The 19931-nt window shown below is 64.2% G+C and overlaps 1 protein-coding gene across 13 annotated transcripts in view; it reads right to left on the bottom strand.

The window, feature by feature from the left end:
• The window catches only part of KIF1A (kinesin family member 1A), a 71863-nt gene continuing 51932 nt past the window's right edge, over positions 1-19931 (bottom strand). For 4 of the 13 annotated variants that reach the window (XM_060193559.1, XM_060193553.1, XM_060193556.1 and 1 more), the window contains 21 exons: positions 19079-19250; positions 18863-18953; positions 18366-18484; positions 17831-17886; positions 16512-16620; positions 16072-16138; positions 15760-15844; positions 13311-13416; positions 11584-11610; positions 7776-7799; positions 6776-6890; positions 6015-6148; positions 5510-5571; positions 5225-5370; positions 4412-4606; positions 4198-4275; positions 3989-4113; positions 3596-3748; positions 2285-2477; positions 1686-1804; positions 1-382 (listed from right to left, as the gene is read on the bottom strand). In XM_060193559.1, coding sequence (XP_060049542.1) covers positions 340-382; positions 1686-1804; positions 2285-2477; positions 3596-3748; positions 3989-4113; positions 4198-4275; positions 4412-4606; positions 5225-5370; positions 5510-5571; positions 6015-6148; positions 6776-6890; positions 7776-7799; positions 11584-11610; positions 13311-13416; positions 15760-15844; positions 16072-16138; positions 16512-16620; positions 17831-17886; positions 18366-18484; positions 18863-18953; positions 19079-19250 — 2219 coding nt within the window. In that variant the 3' untranslated portion in view covers positions 1-339. The remainder of the gene's footprint in view (positions 383-1685; positions 1805-2284; positions 2478-3595; positions 3749-3988; positions 4114-4197; positions 4276-4411; positions 4607-5224; positions 5371-5509; positions 5572-6014; positions 6149-6775; positions 6891-7775; positions 7800-11583; positions 11611-13310; positions 13417-15759; positions 15845-16071; positions 16139-16511; positions 16621-17830; positions 17887-18365; positions 18485-18862; positions 18954-19078; positions 19251-19931) is intronic. The other 9 variants (XM_060193562.1, XM_060193558.1, XM_060193554.1 and 6 more) reach the window with 3 other exon arrangements.

The raw sequence follows: 19931 nt of genomic DNA on the forward strand, positions 1-19931 counted from the left end.
TCTGGCCCTGTGGGCCTTGGCCGGCATGGGGACAACTGGGAAGGGTCTGAGTCGGGGTCTCTGCAGGGGTTAGAAATAAATACGCGTAGATACAGGGCTGGGTGTTAATTCCAGGGGTGTCTCTGCTCACTAGCTAAGGAGTAGGAGTTACAGATCCATCTACACTTAAAAAAATAGCCACACAGGGGGTATGTCCTCTGACTTGGCCCCTGCCCCCAGGTGAGTCCCCAGGACATGCTCTGAAGGAAGACAGGTCAGGTGGTGTCCCCTGGCCTCCTGGCCCCGAGTCTCCAGGGAGGGGCCGGGGACCGGTGGCCTGCGGACTCAGGTGGTTAGGGCTCACACCCTCATCTGGGCTGACCTTCTCCTGGACAGCTTGGACCTGCGGGCGGGGGGGGGGGGGGGGGGGGGAAGGGGAGTGTTTGCAGGGGGGGGCGGTCAGGGGCAGCCAGCAGCAGCACTGGCTTCTGCTCCCTCGCCCCACCCACCACCCACTGCTCCCGAGAGTGTCCACTGTGTCCTGGAAGGGGGGGGACAGTCACCCGCCCAGCTGTGTGGAGGGCTTCTCATGCCTAGACTAAAGAGGTGTTCCAGAAACTTGGCACGGAAACTGGCATGGACTTCTCCGAGCCTCAGAGCGGGGACAGCCCTCAGCAGCCACTGTCCCTGTGGCCCAGTCCCCATGAGTCCCACCCTGGGGCCTGATCCATTGCCCCACCCCCTCCACCTTCGAGTCCTTTCCCTGCTCTCTGTGACCCTCTTCCTCTCCCGACCTCACAGTCCTCACTGCCCCGCCCTCCCCCGATGGCTCCGCCCTCTCCAGGGGCCCCGCCTTCCCGATGGCTCCGCCCTCTCCAGGGACCCCGCCTTCCCCAATGGCTCCGCCCTCTCCAGGGACCCCGCCTTCCCCGATGGCTCCGCCCTCTCCAGGGGCCCCGCCCTCCCCCGATGGCTCCGCCCTCTCCAGGGGCCCCGCCTTCCCCGATGGCTCCGCCCTCTCCAGGGGCCCCGCCTTCCCCGATGGCTCCGCCCTCTCCAGGCCCCCCCCCCCGCCTTCCCGATGGCTCCGCCCTCTCCAGGGACCCCGCCTTCCCGATGGCTCCGCCCTCTCCAGGGGCCCCGCCTTCCCCAATGGCTCCGCCCTCTCCCGGGGCCCCGCCTTCCTGATGGCTCCGCCCTCTCCAGGGGCCCCACCTTCCCAATGGCTCCGCCCTCTCCAGGGACCCCGCCTTCCCCAATGGCTCCGCCCTCTCCAGGGGCCCCGCCTTCCCCAATGGCTCCGCCCTCTCCAGGGGCCCCGCCTTCCCCGATGGCTCCGCCCTCTCCAGGGGCCCCTCCTTCCCTGATGGCTCCGCCCTCTCCAGGGGCCCCACCTTCCCAATGGCTCCGCCCTCTCCAGGGACCCCGCCTTCCCCAATGGCTCCGCCCTCTCCAGGGACCCCGCCTTACCCAATGGCTCCGCCCTCTACAGGGGCCCCACCTTCCCCAATGGCTCCGCCCTCTACAGGGGCCCCACCTTCCCCAATGGCTCCGCCCTCTCCAGGGGCCCCGCCTTCCCCAATGGCTCCGCCCTCTCCCAGGGGCCCCGCCTTCCCCGATGGCTCCGCCCTCTCCCAGGGGCCCCCTCCTTCCTTGATGGCTCTACCCTCTCCCGGGACCCCGGCCCTGCCCCTCCAGGTGCCCACCTGATGGTGCCGGCCAGGAGGGGGTTGAAGGCGTAGAGCCAGTCGTGCATGTCCTTGTCGCTGTTGGCCTGCAGCAGTATGCCTCGGTGTTCCGTGCACACTGCGAACGTGTTGGGTGTCTGCGGGGACAGGTGAAACCAAAGCGTCTATCTCCCGGCTCTGCCCTGTGCCCCCCCACACACCGAGGGTGGGGGGTCTCTGCTTTGTGGGTGCAGATACCGCTTCTGGCCTGAGCCTGAACACAGGGTGCTGGGATCCATACTAAGGCTGCACAGCGGGGTGGGGGGGCATGGCGGTGGGACAGCCCTCACTCGGGGAGGGTCCAGGTGCAGGGGGAGGGTGGTGGGGCAGCCCTCACTCGGGGAGAGTCCAGGTGCAGGGGGAGGGCGGTGGGGCAGCCTTCACTCGGGGAGAGTCCAGGTGCAGGGGGAGGGCGGTGGGGCAGCCCTCACTCGGGGAGGGTCCAGGTGCAGGGGGAGGGCGATGGGCAGCCCTCACTCGGGGAGGGTCCAGGTGCAGGGGGAGGGCGGTGGGTCCAGGAGCAGCGGGATGGGGCAGCCGGTGCTCGGGGAGGCAGGGGCAGCCTGGGCCGGGCTCACCTTGAGCATGGCCTGCTGGTCCTCGCTGTACTCCACCTGCGCGGTGGACAAGTTGAGCACGTAGCGCTCCACGGCGTCGCGCTCGCTGTTGTACAGGTAGGCATAGGGCCTCCGCACCACCACATAGCGCTTGGCCCAGCCTGATGTGTGCGGCTCCAGGAAGTGCAGGTAACCCTTCCGGGACACGATCGGGCTGTGGGCAGGGGTGAGGGTCAGGACGAGGAGACCTCAGAACTCCTGGGATGGGGCCCAGGTGCACCCCCAGACCTCCAGGGGAACACAGTTCAGCCTGGACCCCCAGACCTCTTGGGGACAGGTTCAGCCACATCTCCAGACCTCATGGGGCAGGGAACAGCCTGCACCCTCAGACCTCCAGAGCTCGGCCTACACCCAGACCTCCAGAGCTCAGCCTATACCTAGACCTCCAGAACTCAGCTTACACCCAGACCTCCAGAGCTCAGCTTACACCCAGACCTCCAGAGCTCGGCCCACACCCAGACCTCCAGAGCTCAGCCTATACCCAGACCTCCAGAGCTCAGCCTACACCCAGACCTCCAGAGCTCAGCCTATACCTAGACCTCCAGAGCTCAGCCTACACCCAGACCTCCAGAGCTCAGCCTATACCTAGACCTCCAGAACTCAGCCTACACCCAGACCTCCAGAGCTCAGCCTATACCTAGACCTCCAGAGCTCAGCCTACACCCAGACCTCCAGAGCTCAGCTTACACCCAGACCTCCAGAGCTCAGCTTACACCCAGACTTCCAGAGCTCAGCCTACACCCAGACCTCCAGAGTTTGGCCTACACCCAGACCTCCAGAGCTCAGCCTACACCCAGACCTCCAGAGTTTGGCCTACACCCAGACCTCCAGAGCTCGGCCTACAACCAGACCTCGGCCTACAACCAGACCTCCAGAGTTCGGCCTACACCCAGACCTGCACCCCGACATCTGGGATGATGGGGTTCATCCTACACCCCCAGGCCTAGGCCACACTGGCCACCTGTGAACATAGTCCCCCACAGCCCCAGACCTCGCCCCCTCTGCTGCAGTGTCCAGGGCACAGGACTTCCCAGCCTGTGGCCAACAGTGACCAACAGCAGGGAGGTGGAGCTCAGGCCAGTGAGGTCCTGGGTTCAATTCCCCACACCACACATGCCAGCTCATGCTCTGGCCCTCGCTCTAGTGACCAAGTCTTCCCCCAGCGTTATCTTCAAAGAAACACCTAGCCGGAGCCCAGGGCTGCCCAGCCAGACCAGCAGACAGCGGTCAAGAGTGGCTTCCCCCCCCCCCCCCCAGCAAGCCCCCACGTACCTGACCCTGATCTCCTGGATGTCCGGGACCAGCAGGCGTGGGGGTGTCTTCTCAGCATCTGGGGCACGGCTGGGGGACGGGGACTTCTTGGCGTCCATGTCTGGCAGGAGCTCAGGCTCGGGGCTGGCCGGCCTGGAGCAGGGCTGGGGGGTCCTGGGGACAGAGGAGCCTGGGATCCCTTCCTGACCTGCCACCACAGCCCTGGGCACCGTGTGGGGTCTGCTGGCTGTGCCCCAGCCAGGGCTGTGCCTCGTGGGGAGGGGGGGGTGCTGTGCCTTGCAGGGGCTGAGCTGTGTGGTGCAGGGGCGGGGCTGTGCGGGTGCAGGGGAAGGCTGTGTGGGTGCACAGGTGGGGCTGTGCGGGTGCAGGGGCGGGGCACGCAGGATCACCCACCTGGCGTCTGGGGTTCCATAGCGGCCCTCCACCAGGGAGGGGCAGGTGGAGGAAGGCGTGAGGGTGGCCGCCCCCAGCGGCGACATGGAAGGGTCCCGCAGCAGCGTGACCGACATCTCGGAGAGCTGGGGGAGGGGACAGCGGCGTGGGCGGGCCCGCCACCTGCCACCTTCGCCCCTCCCGCCGCACCCCGGGGCGCCCCCACCCACCTTGCTCTCGCTGGCGCTCACGCAGACGTGGCCGTGCGTGTACTCGCGGTTGAAGGTGTGAGTCAGGAGCCGCAGGCACTGGGGGCAGCGGGGTGGGTCAGCACCGCGCATCCCGCACCCCTGGGCGTCGCTGCCAGAGGGGCCAGGGGGAGAGATCTCTGCCAGAGGGGCCGGGCTCCCCCACCCCAGCCCACCCCCGGGCGCGGGCGCCCACCTTGAAGGCCAGCTCCCGCTGCCGCTCGCTGGGCGCCTCCGGGGGGGACTGCTGCCCGGCCGAGAGCGGGGACGACGCGCCCGACGAGCTGCGGGAATCCGAGTCCTCGGAGCCGGGGGATGGTGGCTCGGGGCCGGCGCGCTGCGCGCTCAGCAGCTTCTCTCGCAGGAGCAGGTAGTGGCGGGTGCGCTCCACCTGCGGGACCGAGTCTCAGCCGACCGACCCGGCCCCTGATCACCGCCCTGCACCCCTGCCCCCCTCCTGCTGCCCTGGCACTCCACAACCCCTGGCCCAGGCCCTGATCCCCACAACCTCTGCCCCCCCAAAAAAAAAAAACCCACCTGCCATCCCCCATGAGCTCCTGGGCCAGGCTCTGACCCCAACCACTGACCACTGAGGCCCCTGCCCCCCACCTCCTGCAGCCCCTGCCCCACACCTCCTGCAGCCCCTGCCCCACACCTCCTGCAGCCCCTGCCCCACACCTCCTGCAGCCCCTGCCCCACACCTCCTGCAGCCCCTGCCCCACACCTCCTGCAGCCCCTGCCCCACACCTCCTGCAGCCCCTGCCCCACCTCCTGCAGCCCCTGCCCCACCTCCTGCAGCCCCTGCCCCACACCTCCTGCAGCCCCTGCCCCACACCTCCTGCAGCCCCTGCCCCACACCTCCTGCAGCCCCTGCCCCACACCTCCTGCAGCCCCTGCCCCACACCTCCTGCAGCCCCTGCCCCACCTCCTGCAGCCCCTGCCCCACCTCCTGCAGCCCCTGCCCCACCTCCTGCAGCCCCTGCCCCACCTCCTGCAGCCCCTGCCCCACCTCCTGCAGCAGGCTGAGCTTCTCCAGCTCCCACTGGTGGTCCAGGATGAGGCTATCGCTGCGTGGCCGCCACCCCGCCAGGTTCTCCTCACCCCGCACATAGGCCACAGATGTGTCCAGCACCCTCCGGCGCCGCCGCTGCATGCCTGGGGGGACAAGGGCCCACACCCACCACGGACTCGCCTGGGCTCCTCCACCCACCCCGCCCCAGCCCCACCCAGGATGCTGCCCAGAAGGGGGAAGGGCTCCCCAGCTGGCAGGACCCCGCAGAGCGCCCACCCCTACCTGGGCTGCCGGCGTCGGCCACGTGGCATAGGCTGAGCTCGTACAGGCCCGTCACACGGTTGCTGAGGGGACTCATGTCACCAGCCATCCCCGTGCACCTGGACACGCCCTCCCCACCTCATCTGGGACCCCCCCCCCCGGACTGTCCTGCACCTCAGCTGGGACCCCCCCAGGACATCAGTCTGTCCTGCACACGGAGTCCAGTCCATAGTCACCAACTCCTGACCACTCCAACCCCCAAAGAGCCCCTCCTGCTGCCCCGCCTTTTGCTTCCTTCCTGCTCAGCCCGGAAGGCAGGCTGCACCCTGCAGCCCTGGCACCCCCACACCTGCCCTGCCCCCCGTGAGAGGGAGGCTTCCAGTAGTGGGCGGGCAGGGGTCACCCGAGGCCTGTCTGCAGCCCCGGGCCTTCTCGGCCCTCCCCTGGCCACAGCCCCTCCTCCCCCCATAGAAGCCCAGCACCCGGGAGGAAGAGGACCCTGCCCACCCCCAACCCCAGGGCCTACCTCTCGGAGGCCCGCAAACTTCCGCTGCCAAACAGGTTCCTGATGGAGCGGGTCGCGGGCAGCTTGGCGTCGCGTGAGTAGAAGACCATACAGAAGTCCTTGGTGATCACCGCCGGCTGCGTGCAGTTCTCCATCTGTGGGGGGCAGGGTCAGCAAACTCCCCAGAGGACCCCACGACCCCCAGAGGACCCCACAACCCCCAGAGGACCCCACGACCCCCAGAGGGCTCCACGACCCCCAGAGGACCCCACGACCCCCAGAAGGCTCCACGACCCCCAGAGGGCCCCTACAACCCCCAGAGGGCACCATGACCCCCCCCAGAGAACCCCTTGACCTCCTGAGGGCCCCATAACTCCCCAGAGGGCTCCAACCCCCCTGGCAGAGGGCCCCACGACCCCCAGAGGGCCCCATGACTCCCTAGCAGAGGGCCCCCCACAATCCCCAGAGGACCCTACGACCCTAAGAGGGCTCCATGACCCCCAGCAGAGAACCCCATGACCCCCCAGAGGACCTCCACAAACTTCAGAGGGTCCCAGGACCCCTAGGGGAAGGCTAAGATACTCAGAGGGCTCCACAGCACCCCCAGAGGAGACCCAAAGACCCCCCAGAGGTCTCCAGGACCCCTAGGGGACCCCACAACTCCCATAAGTTTGCATGACCCCCAAGAGGGCCTCATGACCCCCCCCAGAGGACCCTACAGCTCTCAGAGGGCCCCACGGCCCCCCTCAGAAGCCCCCCATCCGGGCCAGGCGAGGACTCACCTCGAGGTAGGCAGACACTGTCATGTAGATCTTCTCTCGGTAGGGAGTGACACGGTTGAGCAGCAGGGAGTTGTGCATGGAGCTGTCCCAGGCTGCCTCGAACTGGAAGAATGTCCTGGGGGGCAGGGGGGTCAGTCAGAGAGAGTGGCCTTCTTGCCGGGGGGGACGTGCAGACAGACACAGACAGGGAGACACTGGGTCTCAAGAGGAAGGCCCCCCATTGGGAAGCCTGGGCTGGGGTGGGGGTGGGGGGAGACCCCTCACCAAGCTGGGGTGGTGGGGCCTCCATGCCCTTAGCTGAGGGGGGAAGAGGCACGGGGCAGGGATTGGGAGAAGTGGGGGACGGCTAGGCACAGGGGACAGAGGAGGCCAGGGAGCCGGGGACTGGCCTGACCCAGTGGGCCTAAGTAAGGAGGCACTGGGTCAGGGAGTCCCCGTTTGCCAGAAGCCCCCTCGTCTGCTCCTTGCCACCTCACGGCAGAGAGGAAGGGCCCTGAGGATGCTTGGCGGGGGCCCAGGCAGCATGGTGGGGTGGCATATCCCCAAGGGACTGTGGGCAGGTGTCTCTCTTCCAATCAGAGCCCAGGCCCTGAGGCCCTCCAGGCCCAGCTAGGGCACCTTTGGGGAACAGTCCCACTTGAGGAACACAGTTTGCCTCTGGGGTCTCAGGAGGTGGCCTTGCTTTCCCAGGCTCCAACCAAGCATCCTCAGAGAGACACAGAGACACAGAGACACGGCCACAGAGGCAGCAGCACGCGCCCCAGCCCGGCTGCCCTGGGCCCCAGGGGTGCAGCGTCTGAGCTGGGGTGCAGATTGCACCACTGCCACCTGGCATCCCCCACCTCTGACATAGTCTGGGGCAAAGCAGAGGGATGGGGCGGGCACTGTGGCCAAGGAGGACAGAGACGTGAGGGGAGAGGGACATGGGGCAGCAGGGACCAGAGAGGGAGGAGCAGGAACGGAGGGGACTGAGAGGTGGGCTGGGGACAGAAAGCTGTACCTAGTGTCACTTCCCAAGGAGAAGCTAGAGCCAGACAAGGGACACACAGGGAAGAAAGGACAAGTCAGAGCCCCGCCACCGAGGGAAGTCTGAGCATGGGCACTGGGACTCAGGCCCAGGGACTGCAGCAGCCCCCCAGAGCCCCCTGCCCCCACCCGGCACTGTCACCCTGCCACCCCCCGTGTCCCTTAGCCCCCACCCCTCTGCCATAAATAACCAGCAGGTCCTGGAGACACTGTCTTCTCTGGGGGCCTTCGGGGGTCCTGTCCCAGTGTAACTTGACCCAGACTCCAAAGGCCACTTCACAAATGTGTGACCCCAAGCTGTGCCCTCCTCCCCGAGGGAGAGCAGGCTGTCACTGTCCTCATCCCCCTGGGATGTCCTTCCAGGTGAGTGAGTCACTCGTGGTGAACATGCCTATGGCTTCACACCAGCTGAGGGCACCCCAATCTCTTCATGACAAGGCACAAGCCAAGCCCACTGGGCCCCTGACTCGGGTCCAAGCCGGCCCTCTGGCCACTGCACTGAATGTCCCCAGGCTTCCAATGGCTTCCCCTCATGACCCCCACCTCACCCCTCCATCCCAGAGAGAACCACCCCCCCACCCCACCCCCCGCAGATCACTCCAGAGGACACAGTGGAGCAGGCCAACAGACCCCCGGGGCTCAGCAGGGGCACCCCAGGACAGGGGGTTCATCTGAGCCTAGCCAGAAGGGAGGGAGTCCCACTGCCAGGGGCCTTGTCCTCATGTTCACACCTGTTGTTGTCCCCCTCCCCACTCGGCTGGGACACCCCACCCAGCAGCCCTCCAGGGTTTGACACTGGACCCCCTGACAGCAGTCCCCCTGCAGGACCCCTCACTGCTGGGACTGAGCATGGGGCCTGGGATCATGTCCCCTATCTGTGGCCAGAAACGGTCTCCTAGAACCAGCAGCAGTCACAGCAGGTCCAGGAAGCACCAGAGTCGCACACAGACCCTCGGCCAGGAACCTCGACACTCCTCGGGTCACCCCAGGAAGATCCTAGCACCCCATCCCCACAGTGCACCCCACTCCTCCCCCCTCCCCCTACAGAAGACATGGGGGCCTGCGTGTACCCCAGAACCCAGCCACAGCGTCACCCACTGGGAACTACTGGTCTCAGCACCCCGTCTCACTGAAGCAGAAGTGAAGCCCTCCTAAGCAGAGCAGGGAGGCCCACTTTCACCTGGCCACCCACAGTCCTGCATCTACCCCCTCGGTCCAATGACCACCACCCTGTGACCCCCATCCTGTGCCCAGCTGTGTCCCCCCCATCCTGTGGGCCCCTGGCCCCCCTCAGGGAATCAAGGTAGGACTGGGATGGAGAAGGGTCCCCTAGAGTGGACACGGGCCTGGCCCCTGCCTGCCCCCTTCCAGTGAGGCCACCCTGTCCCTGAGCCACTCTTCTGAGATGCCCTGCCTCCCCAGACCACTGGAGCCATCAGGGAGGCCTCCTGGGACCTCTGTGCAGCCCCGAAACAGGATACCCCAGCTTCAGCTCTGGGATCCAGGGCTTCAGGGGCCCCGCCCGAGGAAGGTGGATGCCCCAGCACAGCCCGCAAAGCCCTCCCACATGGCTCGGCTGACAGAAGGACCACCAGGGGCCAGACGGGGCTCAGCCCCCACAAGCTGTGGGGGACAGGGGTGGGGGTGGCTCCTTTCCCCTCCGATCCGGCACCAGGGTCCCTGTGCCCTCGCCCCACCTGGTGGGCTTTACACACCACGCACACGGATGGAGCCGCGCACACAGCCCTTCCACAGAGCACACACGTGAGCAAGACACAAGCCATGCACACGGATCTAGCCGTGCACACGTCCAGCACAACTACATGTGTCAGAGTGGCTCAGCAGCGCTTGATGAGTGACCAGAGTGGGGGCGAGTGAGTGAGGGAGCAGAGGAGTGAGTGAGGGAGTGAACGAGGGAGTGAATGGCTTGAGTGAGTAAATGAATGGGTGTACAGATTAACGAGTGAGTCAACAAGTGAGTGCCGGAGTGGATGAGAGGGGGCTGGGTGGTGGTCCACCCGGCTGAGCACACACGCTACCATGCTCAGATGACCTGAGTTCGAGACTTTGTTCTCCACCTGCAGGGGAGAAGCTTCAGGAGTGGAAAAGCAATCACAGAAGCCAGAACCCCCACCTTCTGCTCCCCAAAAAGAGCTCCCAGAAGGGGTGGAGGGTAGGAGAAGGTGGCCAGAGGGCTCTGCACCCCTTCCTGCCAGGACCAGAAGTGTCTGTCCCCAGGAATCCTGTTTTTATCCCATCACTGAAAGGGAAGCCACTCTGGAAAAACACCAGAGGGAGCCAGGCAGGGCTTCTCCTATCTGAGAGAGAAGAGCAAAGAAAAAGGAGGGATGGGAGTCGGGCTGTAGCGCAGCGGGTTAAGCGCAGGTGGCGCAAAGCACAAGGACCGGCATAAGGATCCCGGTTCGAACCCCGGCTCCCCACCTGCAGGGGAGTCGCTTCACAGGCGGTGAAGCAGGTCTGCAGGTGTCTATCTTTCTCTCCTCCTCTCTGTCTTCCCCTCCTCTCTCCGTTTCTCTCTGTCCTATCCAACAACGACAACAACAATAATAACTACAACAATAAAACAACAAGGGCAACAAAAGGGAATAAATAAACTAAATAAATTTTTTTTTAAATTTAAAAAAAAAGTTAAAAAAAAAAAAGGAGGGACATTCAGAAGTAATAGTAGGTGTAGGTGTGACTTGGAACAGAAGGCAGAGCTATGGGGAAAATGAACAGCAAATATACACAGTTAGATAGAAAGCCAGTCCCTGTTGGTGACCCTAGGAGGACCACTGCTGCTCCCAGTGGAGGAAATGGGAACACAGATCTCTGGGGTGGGCATGGAGTGAGATTTTATGTTTATCTTGCAATTTCATAAATCACTAATAAAAAAAACAGAATGACTAAGAAGTGAGAGAATGAGTAAATGAATGAATGAGCGAATGAATGAATGAATGAATGAATGAATGAATGAATGAATGAATGAATGAATGAACAAGAGAGTGAGAGGAGCCCTGCAGACTGCCGTCCTAGTGGGATACAGGGAAGCTGAACTGAGGTCTCAGCCGTCCCTCCTGGGGCTGAGGCTCGGGCACCCGCTGGACAGGCCAGCCTGGTGGGGTGAGGACAGGGCCTGGCTGGGCTGTGCCCCACCTGACAGGGACCCCCTGAGACTCACAGTGCACCCCACCATCCCTGACAAGCCCGGCTCTGCCCTGCTGGACCCAGGGGACAGCCTGACCCTCCACAGTGACAGACTGTCACCTGCGGCCACCCTGTACCCACCCTGGCAGCCGAGGGTAGCGTGGTCCCCAGTCCCTGAACCCTAGGGTCATGGAGTGGGTGGATCTGGGCACTGCTGAGCCTGTCTGGGGGCACCCCATAGAGGGTGCTGGGCATGGGGGCTGGCCCTGGCCCTGGCCCTCCATGATACCAGTGTCACTGCCCCTTCCTCCCTCCCTCTCCTTCCCTCCCTTCCTCCTTTCCTTTTCTCCTGCAGCTGCGGGGCCAGACCTGTGTGAGGACCCTGCTCCCTCTCTGGTGGGGGGCCGGTGGGGAGGGGGTGCCAGTGGGGTCTGGGGGAGGGTGAGAAGCAGCCAGAAGGGGGGCTCAGCCAGAGCAGAGAAGCAGGAAGGAGTGATGGAAGGAAAGCAGATATGGGGGGTGGGGTGGGGTGGAGCGGGCTCAGATCCGGGCCGGGCCCAGGGAGCCAGGCTGGGAAACCTGGGGTGGGGGTCCCAGGGTGGGGTTCAGGTGTGAGGAAACGGCGGGAATGGTACCTAGGCATGTCCGAGTCAAGAAACTGCCTGGAAAACAAATAGCCACAGTTAGTGCGGGGAGGGGGCAGGTGCAGCAGGGCCGGGAGCCCAAAGGAGGTGTCTGTGCCTCAGTTCTTGGGGGAACAGCAGCCTAGGCCCAATTCTGGGGCCCATGGACATGGTGGGGAGGGGAGGACAGGACTGCAGGGCCCCTGGATGGCAGGACCCCGGGCTTCCCCATCTGGCAGCCTGCACTGTCCCTGCACTGTCCCTGCCTCAGGGCTGGCCTTGCAAAGGTGGGGGCCCAGGGCTGCAGTGTCCCCAGGCTGAGCCCCCAGTGCCAGCAGCAGGGGACCCTCAAAGACAAAGGTCACTCCCCTTACACTGTACCCTTTGCCCACCCCCAAGGGCAGAGAGGAATCAAACTAGCCCCCCTAAGCTTTGCCCTCCCCCAGCCCCATAAAATCAAGCTGTCCCCCACTGCCCCCCATGTCCACCTCACCTGCCCTGGAGTCTGGCCAGGCCCCCCAAGACTCAGTGCTGGGACCCACCCTCCTAGCCCCTGTACCCCCCAAATCCAGCACTGCAAAAAAAGGTCAAAAGAGGGGGTACCAAGGCCATCCCCAGGTCCCCAGCATCACTCAGCATGGCTGACGGACCCCTCAGTGGTGCCTACCGGCCTGGCCTTCCCTGCTGTGCCCCTAGATTCCTGGCCCCTCCATCAACTGCACCCCTGCACAGGCACTCAGCTTTCCCAGCCCCACCCTACCTGCCCTGATGGGGGAGGGGGTGTCAGCCCAGCCTGGTCTCTGTCCTTCTGGGCCCCAGCTGTGACCCCCCCAGGGCTGTGCACCTCCGAGACACCTTGACAGTGCCCCCCCAGAAGCCCAAGGGGCAGTGGGCACCCGTCTTTCCCCTCAGGGGGTCACTGTCCCAGTGTGCCCCGCAGACCCTCACAGGGGACCTGGAGATCGCACCCTGGAAGCAGCACCAGACGCAGTCTCAGGTGGCCCTGTGTGCCGGAGACCCCCTCTCGGCCACCAGAGCTGGCTGACTGGCAGGAATGGGGAGCCCCCCCCAGCTGGCTCAGCTCCAGGCCCCAGCCCCAGCCCCAGCCCATGCTAGGTGCCAGCACCCCCAAGCCCAACGTCCACAGTGTTCTGCCCCCCACCCCAGCACCACAGCAGCCAGACACAGGGACAGGTGTGGCCTCCCCGACCCCCTCCCCAGATGTGTCAGAAAGAAGACCACTACTGCGTGGGCCTGGATAGAGACAGGGCATGGCGGGGGGGGGGGGGGACACATGGGGGACTGTCCCCAGGGAGGGGTTCCACCTGCTCCACACACTGCTGAGACTCCCTGACTCACCTGTCACTCTGTCCCCTTTCTGTCCCCAGGTGTCCACAGCCAGGACTCACCTGTCACCCCCACACCTTCCTCCATAGCCCCAGGTGTGGGGATAGCCGGGATTCACTTGTCACCATGCCCCCTGTCCCCAGGTATCCCCAGCCAGGACTCACCTGTCACCTGTCCCCCCTGTCCCCAAACGTTCCCAGCCGGGACCCACCTGTCACCCCATCTCCCCTCTGTCCCCAAGTGTCCCCAGCCGGGACTCACCTGTCACCTGTCCCCAAACATCCCCAGTCGGGACCCACCTGTCACCCCTCTGTCCCCAAACGTCCCCAGTCGGGACCCACCTGTCACCTGTCACCCCCCTCTGTCCCCAAGCAGCCCCAGCCGGGACTCACCTGTCATCCTGGGCCGGGTGCACATAGCCTGCGGAGAGGATGTTGAGGGACAGGATGTTGGGGTCGATCAGGGACTCGTCCGTCTCAGGGGTGTTTCGAATGCGACCTGGAATAGGTGACGGGGGCGTCACTGCCCAGAGGACCTCAGGGAGCAGGGCCCCGGGGTGGCACAGCTTGGTGCCAGGTGGCACTCACAGCGGCCCCACACCTGCCCTGGCCTGAGCCCTGCTTCCTCCCCTGTACTGCCTGCCCGCTTGCTCTGTCCTCTCCCCTCCCTCTCCCCTTCTCTCTTTCCCTTTCTCTCTCCCCTCCATCTTCTCTCTTCTCGCCTCTCTCTTGCCCTCGCCTCCCTCCTATCTCGTCTCTCTTCTTTCCTCTGCCCTTCTCTCTCCTCTCTTTCTTTGCCCCTCTCTCTCCTCTCCTCTCTTTCACTTTGTCCTCTTCTCTTACTCCCCTCTCTCCTCGATTGTCCCCCCCTTCTCATCGCCTCTTCCCCTGTCTCCTCTTCCCTTGTCTCCTCTCTATTCTTCTCTCTCCCCATCTCTCCCTCTCTCCCCCTCCTCTCCCTCTCTCTCCCCTTTCTCTCCCCCCTCTCCCTTCCCTTCCTCTCTCTCTCTCTCCTAACTGTGATCACAACTGGAGCACAGGTTCCTGGAGGAGGAATCTGCAGGGTGTGTGGAGCCCAGGCCAGGCAGGGGGAGGCCCAGGCCCCACGAACCCCCCGGCATGGAGCCCCCACCTCAGCATCCCAGGAGGCCTGCCCTATGTGGAGGGAGGGTTCCTGGGGTCCCAGCCACCCGGTGGGCTTCATTCATCAAAGACCCTGTTATGGGAGTCGGGCGGTAGCGCAGCGGGTTAAGCGCAGGTGGCGCAAAGCACAAGGACCAGTGTAAGGATCCCGGTTCGAGCCCCCGGCTCCCCACCTGCAGGGGAGTCGCTTCACAGGCGGTGAAGCAGGTCTGCAGGTGTCTGTCTTTCTCTCCCCCTCTGTCTTCCCCTCCTCTCTCCATTTCTCTCTGTCCTATCCAACAACAACGAGATCAACAACAACTACAACAATAAAACAACAAGGGCAACAATAGGGAATAAATAAATAAATATTTTTAAAAAGAAAAGAAAAATTTGTTTAAAAAAAAAGACCCCGTCATGACACGCTGCTGAGAGGTGGTACAGAGATCTCCTCAGAAGGATGTTTGCTTCCTTGGGCAAGATCGCCGGGGTGTGGGGTTTGCACCTGAGTAGGGCCCCTGAGGAGCGAGGCCAGGGAGGGGGCCGGGGGGCCGGGGTCCTGGTGCATGGGGGGGTCTCCGTGGGGAAGAGACTTCCACAGCCTCTCACAGGAGCTGAGAGACTGCACCCACGTGTCCACAGCTGTGTCACCAGTCACGCTAACAACTAACTGTGCTGGTGTGATTCACTGACCCCTATAAATGATGAGAGAGAAATGGAGGGAGAGAAAGAGGGAGGGAGGGAGAGGAGGGGGAGAGAAGGAGGGGGAGGGAGGGAAAGAGAGAGGGGGAAGAGAGAAGGGGAGGGAAAGAAGGAGAGAGAGAGGAAGAGAGAGAAGGAGAGAGAGAGGGAGAGAGGAGGGGGAGGGAGAGAGAGAAAAGTTATAGAGAGGGGGAGGGAGAGATCAAATGAAGGAAAGAAAAGGAGGGAAGAGAAAAAGAGGAAAGGAGGGAGGGGTGGAGAGGGAGAGGGGGGGAGAGAGAGAAGCTTAGAGAGGGAGAGAGGGGGGAGAGAGAAGCTTAGAGAGGGAGGGGAGAGAGAGAGAGAGAGAAGCTTAGAGAGGGAGAGAGGGGGAGAGAGAGAGAAGCTTAGAGAGGGAGAGAGGGGGAGAGAGAGAGAAGCTTAGAGAGGGAGAGAGGGGGAGAGAGAGAAGCTTAGAGAGGGAGAGAGGGGGAGAGAGAGAGAAGCTTAGAGAGGGAGAGAGGGGAGAGAGAGAGAAGCTTAGAGAGGGAGAGAGGGGGAGAGAGAGAGAAGCTTAGAGAGGGAGAGAGGGGGAGAGAGAGAGAAGCTTAGAGAGGGAGAGAGGGGGAGAGAGAGAGAAGCTTAGAGAGGGAGAGAGGGGAGAGAGAGAGAAGCTTAGAGAGGGAGAGAGGGGGAGAGAGAGAGAAGCTTAGAGAGGGAGAGAGGGGGAGAGAGAGAGAAGCTTAGAGAGGGAGAGAGGGGGAGAGAGAGAGAAGCTTAGAGAGGGGGAGAGGGGGAGAGAGAGAGAAGCTTAGAGAGGGAGAGGGGGGAGAGAGAGAGAAGCTTAGAGAGGGAGAAAGGGGCTGTGTTCACTGGCGACACCCCCACACTGCCGTTCAGGACGCCCAGTGAGGGGGGTCTTCCTCTAGGCAGGGAGCAGCAGAGACCCTCGCTCACTGCCACCCAGGGTCTCCTTCCCCACACTGCAGGGCCCAGGATTCCCCAGGATTCCCCAGGATTCCCCAGGCTTCCCACTCACCCACAACCAGCTCTCGGACCTCCTTCCAGTGCACATGGCGGCCTGACTCGTGAAGCAGCGTCACGGTGATTCGGCGCTGGATGCCCTGCCGGCCGAGGAGACTTGAGTCAGGGGGACCGGGGGGACCGGGGGGGACCGGGGGACTGGGGGGAACCGGGGGGGCCAGGGGACCGGGAGGGACCGGAGGCAGAGTGGGAGCACGCGGGAACACCTTGGAGCGTGGTCACAGGCGGGGCTACAGGGCAGGGCCGGGGGTGGGGGCACGGAGGGGCAGGCGTGTGGACGGGTGTGGGCAGGCCGGGCTGGGGGTACCTGGTGCAGCAGGAAGGTGCCCATGCAGGGCATGCCCCCTCGGTGGTCCACCACGGCGGGAATGTAGCTGCAGAGGAAAGGCTGAATCTCACCCAGAGGGACCTCACCTCCCCAGCGCCTCCCTTCCCCAGGGCACCCATAGAGCACCCCAAGGCTTTTGCCCCTGGAAGAAACCCCAGCACCCACCCCTGCCCCCAGGGTGAGACGCACTCTCTGCCCCACCCCAGTCTTGAACTGCACTGCCCCCACCCGCCCTCTCACCCCTTGGGGCCCCCAGATCCCTGCTCTAGCTCCCCTAAACCTTAGAGGACCCCTTTTCCTCTTACCCTTTGGGAAAGTCCCCGACCCCTTGGGAGCCCTGCCCCTCACTCCTCAGGGATCCCCCAGCCCCCTGCCTGCCCCTCACTTTTTGGGGACCCTTAGCCCCCCGCCTCACGCACTCTCCGTTGGCTTCCAGCTCGCAGATCTCAAAGTAGACCAGCAGGTCATATTTGCAATGGCAGGGCCCCGGGCTTGGCCGGGACAGTGTGCTGAGCTTGGTGGCCGGCACTGGGAACGGGGACAGGGGACAGAAGACAGGGCATAAGAGAAGAGGAGACAGAGAGACAGAGGACAGGGGGACAAGGGATAAGAGGAGAGGAGACAGGGACAGAGGGGATCCAGGAGATGGGGAGAGCAGACAGGGGACAAGAGACAAGAGGACAGGGGGCAGGAGACAAGAGGACAGAGGACAGGGGGCAGGAGACAAGAGGACAGGGGACAGGACACAGGAGACAAGAGGACAGGGGGCAGGAGACAAGAGGACAGAGGACAGGGGCAGGAGACAAGAGGACAGGGGACAGGACACAGGAGACAAGAGGACAGGGGGCAGGAGACAAGAGGACAGGGGACAAGAGACAAGAGGACAGAGGACAGGGGGCAGGAGATAAGAGGACAGGGGGCAGAGGACAGGGCATAAGAGGAGAGGAGACAGAGAGACAGAGGACAGGGGGACAAGGGATAAGAGGAGAGGAGACGGACAGAGGGGATCCAGGAGATGGAGAGAGCAGACAGGGGACAAGAGGACAGGGGGCAGGAGACAAGAGGACAGAGGACAGGGGGCAGGAGACAAGAGGACAGGGGACAAGAGACAAGAGGACAGGGGGCAGGAGACAAGAGGACAGAGGACAGGGGGCAGGAGACAAGAGGACAGGGGGCAGGAGACAAGAGGACAGAGGACAGGGGACAGGAGACAAAAGGACAGGGGGCAGGAGACAAGAGGACAGAGGACAGGGGACAGGAGGGTGGAGGGTAGGGGGCCGGGGAATAGGGGTGGGGAGATAGGAGGAGCAGGGAGTTGGGCTGTCCCATCAGGCCTCAGCCACAGGCTACCCCCCCTGGAGGGCACCATTCAGGGCAGAAACCCCAGAACCACCGGGCTTCAGGGGTTACCCAGGCTGCTGGGGCTCCCCCTTCATGCCCTGCCCACAGAGCACCCTTCCACCTCTGCTCCCACATCCTGGGGACCTCGATGGGGTTCCCCCCCATCCTGCCCTCCCAGACATGGGGGTGTGCCCTGGAGGCTAAGGTGGGGGCGCAGGGCCCTGGTGGTTGTTGGGAGCAGGAGGAACCCCATTTTCACAGTCCAGAACCCCAGAGCTGTGCCCTACTGGGGGGCTGGACTAGGGACTCCCACAATCCTGTGGTCACAGGGTGGCCCTGAGGATTGTTAGGACCTAAGAGGCCCCAGGGGCAGCAGGGAACAGGGTTCAGCACCCACCTGGCTTGGACAGCGGCATGACTCTGGGGAAGTGGCGTCGAGAGGGCCTCAGGGGGCTGTGGGGAGGGGAGGCATCAGAGGTGGGATGGGAGGGGACTGAGGTGGCAGTGAGGGGGCACCGTGGGGAGCCCTGGGGGTCTGCAGTGAGGGGTGGGGGACCCTGGGCCATGGGATGGCAGTGAGGGGGAACCCTAGGGAGGCTGGGGTCTGCAGTGAGAGGAGGGGGGTCCTGGGGGGCTTGAGGTGGCAGTGAAGGGACCTTGTGGAGGAAGGGCTGCCTCTTTGCATGGGGAGAAGACCCCCATCTTGTTGTGGGAGCCCCACAGGATTCCTGGACTCCCACCCTGGGCAGCCCAACGAGAGCACAGACCTGGGCTGTGGTCAGCCGTCCCCTGGGCACCCCAAGGACAGGGACTGTTAAGGGGCCTCAGGGGGACGGGAGATGGACAGAGGAGCCCACAGCCCCCAGGTTTGGAGTCCACTGTGCCCAGACTTTGGGGCCCCTGCCCACTCCCAGATCTGGGGTCCCCCTGACCTCAGCACATCCTTGCACAGGGGCGGGAAGGGGTGTTGCTGGTAGTGACCAAAGACCTCAAACACGATGGGCTGGCTTCTGATGTACTCCACGAAGGACCGGGTCACCTCCACCGCGACCTGGGGGGGGCAGAGTGAGCCCCCACACACACTCCCTGTGCCCACCCAGACAAGGGCTCGCCCTGTCCTCACACCTGTCCTGTCCTCACACCTGTCCCGTCCTCACACCTGTCCCCTGTCCTCATGCCTGTCTGTTCTCACACCTGTCCTCTGTCCTCATACCTGTCCCCCGTCCTCACACCTGCCCCCTGTCCTCACACCTGTCTTGTCCTCTTCACATCTGCCCCGTCCTCATATCTGTCTTGTCCTCATTCCTGTCCCTTGTCCTCATGTCATCCCTATGACCAGGTGGTCTTGGGGAGCGGGGGCCTTGCAGACAGGCTGAGTTTGTGGGGTCAGTACAGAGCCTGGGAGCTGTGGGGGGACCCCAGGACCTACATTTTGGACGTGGTAGAAGCCAAGGGGGGGGCCCCTGCCCGTGTTCTTCAGGGGCTCCGTGGAGAAGGCTTCATCGTGCCGGTGGATAAAGCTGCAGTGCGGGAAGAGGCTGAGGGCTGGGGAGCAAGGACGGGGACCCCCACACCCCCACACCCCACCCTCCATCCCCCTCCCCACACCCCACGCCCCACACCCCTGCCTCACAGCCCAGCTCACTTGAACTGGCAGAAGATGTCCGCATACTCGGCTGAGATGCTGGATGCCTGCAGCACGGTCACGCGGAAGGTGAACATGCTGCCCAGACGCAGGTGCTCAAGGCCTCCGTCCAGGGGCCCATCCAGGCCCGTCTTCTCAGGACCATCCAGCGGGGCACCCTCGGGGGACATGGCTGTGGGCCAGGAGAGCCACGAGGTGGGACCGGGCCCGAGCCGCTGAGGGGAGGGGGCTGGGGGTCTGGGCCAGTCAGGGTGGGGGCTGGTTGGGGGCTCTCAGCTGGTCAGGTTGTTTAGGGCTGGGGTCTGGGGATCTGGGCTGCTCAGGGTGGGGTCTGGGGGGCTTTCATCTGGTCAGGGTTGTTTAGGGCAGGGGGCTGGGGATCTGGGCTGGTCAGGGTGGGGGCTGGGGGCTCTCAGCTGGTCAGGGTATTTAGGGCAGGGGGCTGGGGATCTGGGCTGGTCAGGGTGGGAGCTGGGGGGCTTTCATCTGATCAGGGTTGTTTAGGGCAGGTGGCTGGGGATCTGGGCTGCTCAGGGTGGGGGCTGGGGGGCTTTCATCTGGTCAGGGTTGTTTAGGGCAGGGGGCTGGGGTATTTGGACAGGTTAGGGTGGGGGCTGGGGAGTGGGCTGGTCAGGGCAGGGACTATGGGGTCTGGGCTGATCAAGCTGGTGGCTGGGGGTCTGGGCTGTTCAGGGTGGGGGGCTGTGGGGTCTGGGCTGGGCTGATCAGGGTGGGGGGCTGGGGGTCTGGGCTGATCAAGCTGGTGGCTGGGGGGCTGGGCTGATCAAGCTGGTGGCTGGGGGTCTGGGCTGTTCAGGGTGGGGGGCTGTGGGGTCTGGGCTGGTCAGAGTGG

This window comes from Erinaceus europaeus, chromosome 7 (assembly GCF_950295315.1).
Source record: "Erinaceus europaeus chromosome 7, mEriEur2.1, whole genome shotgun sequence".
Lineage (NCBI taxonomy): Eukaryota > Metazoa > Chordata > Mammalia > Eulipotyphla > Erinaceidae > Erinaceus > Erinaceus europaeus.